We start from the raw sequence: 11043 nt of genomic DNA on the forward strand, positions 1-11043 counted from the left end.
AAAATCTGCTTGGTAAACACTCAATGTAGGTGGTTAGCAGCTGCTCAGGTGTGGTATGCTCCTTAATTCTTTCCTATCACACCTGCCGTCCTTACAACTCCCCCTTCTTGCTTGTGTTTGTTATTCTCTTGTAACACAGCTAATCTTCGGCACTTATGTCACTTTATTGTGTAACAAGTGCCGTAAAACTCTTGTTAAAACTAAAACAAACAACACTCAATGATGATACTCTTTATGAGCCTTTGTGTGTGTGTGTGTGTGTGTGTGTGTGTGTGTGTGTGTGTGTGTGTGTGTGTGTGTGTGTGTGTGTGTGTGTGTGTGTGTGCGCGCGTGTGTGTGTATGTGTGTGTTTCATTTTACCTTCAAAAGCCAGATCTGAAAAAAATACAACCCCACATTTAACGTATTTCTCTACAGGAATGTTCTAACAACAAAAGCTTTACATTCTCCAGGTTTTTTTTCCTCATTGTTTGTTCGTTTATTGCATTTCTGCTGGTGTTTTTGTTGTTGTTTTTGCTTGTTTTGTTTGGGTTTTTATTGGTGTTGTGTTGTGTTGTGTTGTGTTGTGTTGTGTTGTGTTGTGTTGTGTTGTGTTGTGTTGTGTTGTGTTGTGTTGTGTTGTGTGAGTGAGTGCGTGCGCGCGCGCGCGCGCGTGTGTGTGTGTGTGTGTGTGTGTGTGTGTGTGTGTGTGTTTCATTTCACCTTCAAAAGCCAGATCTGAAAAAAATACAACCCCACATTGTGTCTGTTTAAGTTCAAGTCCTCCAAGTAACCCATTCTCAGTATACATATATTGACCTTCTGTGTATCGAGTGAAAGAAAGATTCATCAAAAATGCATTGCTTGTTTTTGTAAACAATTTATTTTCCACGAAAAGACAAGTCTCTTACAGTGATGTTCAGGTCTTTGAGTTTCCTCAATTGGATCAACATGGCTGATCGAAAGAAATGCGCTTACATTTAGAAAAGCACAGAATACAGAGAGAGATATATAAAGAGAGATACAGACAGACAGACAGACAGACAGACTGACAGACAGACAGACAGACAGACAGACAGACAGACAGACAGACAGACAGACAGACAGAACGACAGACAGATAATTTTCAAATGTCAGTGGGTTGTATGCTGATCTTTCCGCGTCATCCATCTATTCATCTAGATCTAAGTAAACTTAGTCTATCTCTGTTTCTTTTGCCTTTTGGTTTTCCGGTAAAAGAACATAATTTCATAAGGAACACATAAATTTCATGTTTATGTATACCCCCCCTCTCTCTCTCTCCCTCTCTCTCTCTCTCTCTCTCTCTCTCTCTCTCTCTCTCTCTCTGTCCCCCCCCTCTCTCTCTCTCTCTCTCCATTTCTGTGTTTCTCTCTGCTTCTATTACATCTGTTACTTCTCCTTGTTGTTTTTCTGTCCATCCTCGCCCGTGCGAGTCACATCCACGTCACGCCAGTGCCCCTCACCCACCCCCCCCTCACCCCGGGTCAAACAATGACCACTCACGGCTGCTGTGTAGTGGTATGATTATTCAGGTGGTCGTGGTTGAGCTGGCTCTGTTCCCGCTGACAGTCATCAGTGGCCTGCACCACACAATCTGCATGCACGGCCGTGCAGTTCTGGAGGGGCTCTGTTGTCGTGACGAGTGTGTATGTGTGTGTGTATGTGGGGGGAGGAGGAAGGAGGGATATGGAAAAAGGTGGTGGGATGAATATGAGGAGAGAAGATGGATAGTGCAGGGAATAGGGGAAGGAGCAAGGGCGCGGGGGAGGGGGGGTTAAGATGGTGTGGAGTGGGTGAGGATGAGGATGGACATGGGATTTTGGGTGAGTATAGGTCGAGGGGGGGGGGGGTAGCAGGGTGGGTTGAGTTGTGGTTGGGGGGAGGGGCGGGGGGGGGAGAAAATATCAGTTACTATTGATCATGCAAGTGGGGATATGGGATAGGATAACGTGGGTGGATGGGGGTGAAATGCAACATGTGAAAATACTTATGGTTATACACTATCAGAATCTGTTGGATTGTAGGATCCACCCAGGAAAGTCAAAGGACTTATGGAAAAATGCCCAGCGAAAGGAGCAGGTCACAATAGAAGGAAATGCACTCGAAAACGTTAAATCCTTTTGCTATCTTGGTAGTAAAATTGATAGAGAGGGAGGAACATGTGCTAAAATAAAGTCCCGCATTGGAAAAGCACAGGTTGCTTTCACATCTTTCAATAGGATTTGGAAGACCAGGGATGTCTCACTTCAAACAAAGCAGAGGATTTTCAATTTATTAAATTTGAAGACAGTCCTGTTGTATTGATGTTGAGACTTGGAACGCATCTCAGACGTGTATAAAAAGGATCCATATTTTCTTGAACATGTGTCTAAGAAAGTTACTGAGGATCAGATGAACAAACATGTTCACCAACGAGGAAGTGTTAAAGAAAACCAGACAGATCCCAGTCAGAGATGAGGTAGGAAGAAGGCTGTGGCGATGGATTGGATATGCTCTCAGGAAGTCAGGCAGCTGCATAACAAAGAACGTGTTGGATTGGAATCCACGGGGTAAAAGATCAAGAAGAAAACGGTGTGGAACCTGGAGAAGAATAGAGTAGAAAAGTCGTCATCACTTAACAGCTGATGAACACCTGAATAACACCCAGCCGGTCGGGGCCTAACTTACTGAGAACGGCCATTCTAGTCATTTGACAACGCCGAAAGTCGCGCTGTTTTACGGTATGATTTATTATTATTCAAGATTTCCCGATGGTTCTTTCTTTATCTGAAAATTTACAAGGCATGCAACAGCATAATGTGTACTATGAAATGTGTTACGAGCTCGTAAAAAAAAATGAAATCAACCAAAACCACCACCATTTTTGTTTCTCTTGTTTGGCAGTTTTTATAGATTCTTAATTTTGTAGCTCAACACCTTTTATGACCATATAAAAAGATATTGCTGTTTGGATTTTACGGAAAAAACGTTGATCAAAGATGCACAAAAGGCAAATTTGCAGTTTTAAGTTTTCAGTTTAAGGACACTCATGCTTTGGAAGTCACCAACCTATGGCGGACAATTTGTTCTCGATTATTTTATCTGGGACACCAGACGACCCCAACTTCCTTCAATCCTAATTATCTCGACTTCTATTTAAGGTAGATGTGTATTATTTTTCTTTAGAAAGCAAGACAAATGAACAAGTTATAAGAGTATACCAATAACTCCCTGAACCCAAAAATTGTCGAGAGCCCAATTGCACCGTGTCGTGACACAAATAATAATATGTTACAAACTTGTGTTTGTGATTTATTGTGCATGATAACTTGAAATGTACCGAAACATTGCCTTGTGCCTTTGGTCTGCTGCTGGTTAGACGTAGCATGTCGTGTACGCTACAGCAGCGAAGCTCCCTAACGGTACGGCAGCGTACTATAATAATGCACATCCCCTTAGATCCTTCTCCGAGCGTCTAGTTCAAATCCCTGGAAACATCGTCTACTCACCCTGCTGTTGGTTATTGCTGCACTCTTGGAGTCGGGCAGTGCACTTCTCACTCACGTACGTAGGACACCCCTGACTGCCAGTACTCTGTACAGCTGCAACCAGGCACGTCAGGAGGAGGAGGGGAAGCGCGGTCTGTGGAATTGTGGGATATCAGTAGGATGACGTCACATAGTCACAATAGGGCTGATGATTATGGGGATTTCGAGTTTGAGTCAAGGTTTGTGTAAATAAGATAGGATTAGTGAAGGACAAAGAGAAATGGAGAGAGCTGGTTGCCAGATGCAGTGTTGCCCCCACGGTTGCCCCAACCACGGGATAGAAGAAGAGGAAGTGAAGGTTTATGAGCAAAAATCTGAATGTCAACAAGAAATAGATAAAAAGATAAATATTACAATCAAACAAAGAATCCAGGCTGAAAACTTTGGTTGTCTTGCTGTATTTTTATGCATACACAAACTGGTTCTCATGTTACAAGGACCGATTCCCACCATGACTCGAGTACGTTCAATTTTCTAACACAGCAAAGAAGGAAATTCATAACTTTCTGCATCCACCATGAAAAGACGCAGAGACACAGCAAGACTCATTTACTCTTAGATCTTTGACAGATGGATGACGAGAGAAGACCAGGATAATAATATAGATTCTTTTTACTTGTCTGTATTATAACAATGCAGCAGAATTAAAGTGATAATGTGAGCGAATCTCCGTTGTTTGTTTCAAGTCTGGCACTTGGAGAAAGTCCTTACAATATGTGTTAGATGCATGGTTTGTCACAGATGGACGACAGACTTTGGATCAACAGGTTCTTTTCTGATACGGTAAATGAATTAGAAAATCCTAACCATCTTTTCACGACGTCAAGTGTGTGGTGTACTTATCATGATCTTCACCACCGAGTGCTAAAGAAGCGTATTTTGATTACCTAGAAGGGATCTTTCAAAATCTGAGCGCTCCCTGTTTGCCAGGATGTTGGTGTTTCAATTAGCCAGAGCTGGCACTGATAGGATCGCCAAAGCAGAATAATTGTGCCTCCAAATGATCTAAACTGTGTCAATGAGGACGTGAAACAGTGACAATCAATATCCGTATATCGTTATCTTTACGGGTTTATTGTATAATATTTTATAGCAAATTGGTACCTAAAACCCAGCCTTTATCGCCATCCTTTTTCTTGTTTCCAACCAAAGTCCTATTGGAATAATATTGCTTTCATACAATCAATGTTAAGAAGATACAGAAGAAACATTTCACATGAATCAATGCGATTATAAATAATAAATGATTTCGCTTTGAAGAAACAAACGAGCACAGGATTAAACAGTTAACAAGGAGTAGATCTAGTTCTTCATGATCTTGTCCCGACTTATCACATGATCTAACAGTTTTCTTCTTCAAGCGCCAGATCTGAAACAATCACCAGCGCACCACTCTAGAATGACAAAGTTCTATCTGCTCAGTACACGCCTGTACTATCTACCGAGGGAATTTCCTAAGATAACAACCAACATTGTTTATATTCCACCACAAGCCAATGTTAAAGTTGCCTTGGACATTTTGGTCGAAATGATTCATGAACTACAGTCTTCTTGTCCAGACGGTGTAATAATTATCACAGGGGATTTTGACATGCTTTAATTAATTTAATGCTCTTTAACTTCTGCCCTCCCCACTTTCCATCAATATGTTAATGTACCAATCCGTGAGGACAAAACTGTTGGCCATTGTTATTTAAATGTTTCTAATGCTTACAAATGTATCTCTCTACCTCCAATAGGAAACTCTGATCATTGCATATCTTTTTTATAACCAAAGTACAAACCTAAATGAAAATCTTCACAGCTATTTAAAAAAGTTGTCGCCATCTGGATTGAAGAAAACAAGGAAAGCATGAGAGGATGCTTTGAATGTACAAATTGGAATGTTTTTAAAGATTTATATAATAATATAGATGAATTATGTGAGACTATCGCTGGTTACATCAGGTTTTGTGAAGAACTACATTCATCTAAAAAAGAAATTATCTACTACCCAAATAACAAGCCATGGGTTAGCAAGGAGTTAATATCAAATGAGAAGAGGAAGGCATTCAAACTGAAAGACCGAGACAAATTGAAAACAACAAATAATATATTAAAGAAAGAAATAAGAGAGTGTAACCATGTTTAAAAAGAAAAGTTAGAACAGCATTTTACTTCTAACAACACGAAAATGACTTGGCAATGTTTAAAAACTATAGTTGGAGACGCACCAAGACAGACAAACATTCCTACAAATGACACCAACCCTTGGCAGTATGTTTACAAACTGAATTATTTTTATGCTCGTTTTGACAACCATGATTTCTCCGACCAGCTGACAATTTACTCTCAAAGAGACGATTCAAAGTGACTGCACAGACGACAACAACAATACAGACGAAGGCACGGACATTTTTGTGGTGAATGTTAATGAGGTCAAGATCATGTTCAATCCTCTGAGAGCTCACACAGCGAGTGGACACGACTTAGTAAAAAGTAAAATTGGTCACTTTTCAGGACAAGCGAATTAACCCAGATTTCGGGAGTTTCCAGAAATCTTGACCTACACCAAAGGTGGGCATTGCCCTACCTATAGGAGAAGTTTGGTTTCTTAGGTGTGAATTTTTTTCTGGTTACAAAGAAAACTGTCCTTGTCTTTTAAAGAAACTGAACAAGGGGAAAAAAGTTCTTCGATTTTCTCAAAACAGCGTTTTTCGGGAGAGTCTCTTGTGTTTAAAAGCATCAATTATGAAAATGTGGTTTACTCAGTTATCTCTCTAATTTGCACTGATAATTTTATCATATCTTTGAAAGAACGAATAATACCACTCTCGTGGAAATGCTCTGAAATAATTCCTGTCCTAAAGAAACAATCAATACTAAATTTGAATTACCGAAGACCAGTGGCTTTAACATCAGTCCTTATGAAATGTTTTAAAAACTTGTTCTGAAAGAATTGAGGAAATCAAGAGAAGACATACAGGATAACATGCAATGTGCTTATCGTGCCCAGAGAAGCGAAGAGTATGCTATTCTCGTGTTCTTAGATAACCTCTACAAAAACATAGTCACACCATGAATTTTTTTGTTTGATACTTTTGTTGATTTTTTCATCTGCCTTCAACACAATCCAGCTCCACATAATGGTTTCAAAATTAACTAACGTGAACATAAACAAGAACATTATAGAGTGGATTCTTGGGTTCTTGACCAATCGCCCTCAATATGTAAAATTAAATGGTGTAAACTTCGATCTAATGTTCGCTAACACCGGTGTGCCCAAAGGTTGTGTAATCTCCCCTGTCTTGTTTACGATCTACACCAACGACTGTACTTTTTTGATAACTAAAACATCAAACTAGTAAATTTGCAGATGAGCCCACTCCACAAGGCCTTATAACAACAAATAAGATGCTGTAAATGTATTCACACATTTATGTGATATCCATTTTCTTTGGCTAAAAATAAAAAGAAAAATTAATTGATAATAGACTTTAGAGTAAAAAAAGACCAATTGCAACCACTATCTATTAAAGATGAGGAACTGGAGGTTGTAAGCTCTTACAAATATCTTGGAATAACAATTGCTAACAGGCTTGACTGGCATACCCACGCTGCTCTTGTGCATAAACAGATAAATAAAAAAAATGTTTTAACGAAATTAAGAAGTCTTCGTGTTGATAATAAGATAATGTCCCTTTTATACCTTTCTGTAATTGAAAGTGTGTTACTATTGTGTTTGCTGCTGGGCTGGGGATTGTAGGGTGAAAAAAAAAGACAGAACGTTTAAGAAAGCCAGCAAGATCTCTGGATATCAGTTTACTAGAATTGATGAAATTTTGTTTAAAACTACAAGTATAAAAAGATAAACAGCATTATAAATGCCCCGTCACACCCTCTATTCACACCTAATTGTAAGATCACGCAGCAGCAGATACACACCTTTAAAAACAAAGAAAGAAACGTACAAAAAAGGTATTTTACCATCGAGTTTTGGGCTACGGTCAAAATAAACATCAATGTGTATTGCTTTTTCGAGTATGTATCTATATAGCTCTTAAAGGACTTGTAATTAAGTTCCTGCATGTCGCTGAATGGTGCATCTGGTGTAATAATATGTATGCTACTCAGCTTTATTTTTCTTCTCATATTGAATTTAAATGGCGGGAGTAAAAGATCAATTAAAATTCCTAGGTGTATATCTGCATGTGTGTTTTTACGGAACTGCCAAGAAAGATTTCCCTCTAGGACAGTTAAGTATGATCTATCTTACCTCATCTTATCTTATTTGTCTCTCCCTGATTACTTTTATGAGTAACCGCCCCACGCCGTGCTCTTTTAGTGCTACCCCATTCGATGTCTCGGTCTCTAACAGTATAAGTGTATCATTACCTGCACATGTATCAGTACAGTAGCAAATCTTATATTTCATACCCTCGAGTCTCACCTGCACGACTTTTACATAAGAAAGTCTTTTCAAAAGAATTTAAAAAAAAAACTTTTGATAGAATTCCCGAATGCGTTCCATTTTTAAAGTTATTAACGCTATTTAATCAATTGTGTCCATAATACAGAAACAATAGTTTACGTCTGAAGTTAACAAACAATTTTTTTCTATTTGTGCTTGTAAATCAATTACATGTAATTTAACATTGCAGCACTAGGACAATAGAAGTATAGAAGTAATTTTACCTTCATGGTGGTAATGTCAAAGGAGCAAAGCTGTGACTTCAAAACTTGACTGTCTCAACAGGAAAATGGTACACAGCTCTCGGAAATACTTCCCTTTTATAGTGGTTTGCCCTTGGTTCAACAAACACTGAGCTTTGAACAAGCATATTACGAGTATAAATTTGTCCACATTGATTAAAAAGACAATAAGTAGGCAGCGGATACAGCGAGCACGGGGGGGGGGGGGGGGGGTGGAGGGGGGGGGGGGCAAAAAAAAAAAGTTAAAAAAAGGTTCCCCCCCTTTAAGGGGATGAAAATGCCCAGACTCAAATAAAAGACAATCAATGTAGTAAAAAAAAAAAAGTAATTTTAGTCGCTAGCGAAGACACTCTTGTTTTGCAAGTCGTGAGCTTACGTCACTGGTTTTTTAAGACATTGGCGTAAATCATCCTTACTTGAGTTACCCAGGTGACTTAATCGTTAAGCCAATTAGGGCAGGGGTTTTCTTTTTTTATCTTGTAGTTGTTGTTGTTCTTCTTCCCCTGCCCGTGTTGCTTTCTCGAGTTTTGATCTTGTTCTTGTTCGTTTTCTTTTTGTTTTTCTCTGCGCACGCGCGCGTGTGTGAGTGTGTGTGTGTGTGTGTGTGTGTGTGTGTGTGTGTGTGTGTGTGTGTGTGTGTGTGTGTGTGTGTGTATGTGTGTGTGAGAGAGAGAGAGAGAGAGTGAGAGAGAGAGAGAGAGCGAGAGAGATAGCGAGAGAGAGAGAAAGAAAGACAGAGAGAAAGAGAGAGAGAAAGAGAGAAAAAGAGTGTGTGTGTGTGAGAGAGAGAGAGAGAAAGAGAGAGAGACAGAGAGATAGATAGATAGATAGATAGATAGAGAGAGAGAAAGAGAGAGAGAGAGAGAGAGAGAGAGAGAGTGTGTGGGTGTGTGTGGGTGTGTGTTTTGTTCTTTTTGTGTTTTTGGTTTTTGTTGTCTTTTTTTGGGGGGGAGGGGGGGGGGGAGGACAGTTGGATAAAACAAAAACTTCCATAAAGTGGCCCTAAAAAAGATTTTTTGCCACACGTAAAGAGATCATGAATCATATTTTTTCCCTTTGACAACTCTCTTTTTTTGGTCTTTGTATCCCTTAAAATTATGTGTTTTTGATAGACCGTTAAGCGTCTTTTTTCTAGCCTTTGTGCCCCTGTGAGTTTATTTTAAAAAATGCCGTATCTTCTCGTCAATAACACGACCTCGTGTAAAATACAGGGGAAACACCCAATATGTTTAGAGAGCGCGTACAATACTGGGTGCCTTTTTGACATTCTGAAAAGTGGTTGGGGCCAGCGTGCATGAAATCGAGTACATAATATTGTACTAGTCGGGCGTCAGAATTAAATGTTATTATTATATTACTGTCTTGCTTACTCTTAAGAACTGTTCGTTGTCGCTCCCTCTGATGCGAGGGTATACAATATATGTCACGACTCGGTGGAATCAGGCTCTCGTCAATTTTGGGGCAAGTAGAATTAATGGCATCATCTTAAAGCTTGTTTATATGGAAGAAAAAAATATCCATTTATCTTGAAAAGAAGTCAAGATATTTGTGAATGAAGGAGGTGTGGATCACCTGGTTTCAGAGGTAAAGCTAGTTAGAAAATGTCCGCCAAAGATGAGTGATTTCCTTAGCTTGAGAGGGTTAAGTTTACATTTTTTGTGCCTTTAATCATGGGTTTTCAGTGTATTCACGCAGAAATGTGTTCTTTGATGGGCATGAAAGGTGATGAGCCAAAAAACGAAAATTCAATAAAAATTCACGGATCTTCAGAAACATGCCAGTTTCTTCACTTTGATTATTTTGAAGAGTGCCTGATTTCCCCATCCTGCCTCATATATTATTCGTCAAAATTGTGGCCTCTCGACTCGGGTTCGGGGATCCTGTATCGGAATCTCGGCAAGTTTAATAAGACGCGAAAAGAATAAATAGTATTAGGGGTAAATGATCAGGGAGTAGAAGTCTGCATTTTTAAAGCCCAAAACCTGTTTGTCAACCTGCTACCTACAACCCGCTTACGAATACCCCAACATACCTGCCACTGTACTGTCTACCCACTTAGGCCCGATAGATTAGGCTAACACTAACAATGTCACCTTAGCAGAGACCGAGCCCACCATTTTGGAATTTCACGGTGACATTAAAGATGGTTCAAGTATGGAACAGGATAGAGGATGCCCACTTTCATCGTGACTCACTGGAGCAGAGGAAGATAGGACTAACGCTAACATTACTTAAACGTTATCACACATCATCACTCGATCATCACCACCATTATTTCTAAAATCATCATTGTGATCAGATCATTAACATACATCGATATTCCGTGAATCTGTATCTGTAACAGTCACATGTTATACTATGTATGTACGTAATACACTATTGGACTCTTATCATACGCACTTTTTTCTACTAATCAGAGGGCGTCAATCTCATATAAATGGGTAAGGGACCCCCCCCCCCCCACACACACACACTCACACACATATAAGCTAAGGCAGACAATCTTAGAACGATGATAATGTGTATATTAATATTAAGATCCAGATCCACCCTGAATCAGCAGGTAGGGCTTTATATATATCCTATTCGACATTATTTTCTCTTTGTTGGACCCGATCCTGGCAGTAATTTACACGTTACATGCGAGCTGTGAGGAACTCCATTTTTAGATAGATTCCTCGTATAAAGGCGAGTATTATGATAACAAATAATAATGAATTGCTTCTGCATAGCATTTTTCTAGTAGTAAAGAGCTCGATGGACTCCTCCCCACTCTCTCTCTCTCTCTCTCTCTCTCTCTCTCTCTCTCTCTCTCTCCTTCTCT

General features: G+C 39.6%; 1 protein-coding gene across 1 annotated transcript; it reads right to left on the reverse strand.

Moving 5' to 3' along the window:
* Positions 1-839: 839 nt before the first annotated feature.
* On the reverse strand, positions 840-8251 carry LOC100533299 (enticin). The gene is given in 3 exon segments (NM_001204598.1): positions 840-1627; positions 3489-3621; positions 8202-8251. Coding segments are annotated over 3 exon segments (267 nt in total). The 5' UTR covers positions 8208-8251; the 3' UTR covers positions 840-1499.
* Positions 8252-11043: the final 2792 nt, after the last annotated feature.

The sequence above is a fragment of the Aplysia californica genome, unplaced genomic scaffold, assembly GCF_000002075.1.
Source record: "Aplysia californica isolate F4 #8 unplaced genomic scaffold, AplCal3.0 scaffold00096, whole genome shotgun sequence".
Lineage (NCBI taxonomy): Eukaryota > Metazoa > Mollusca > Gastropoda > Aplysiida > Aplysiidae > Aplysia > Aplysia californica.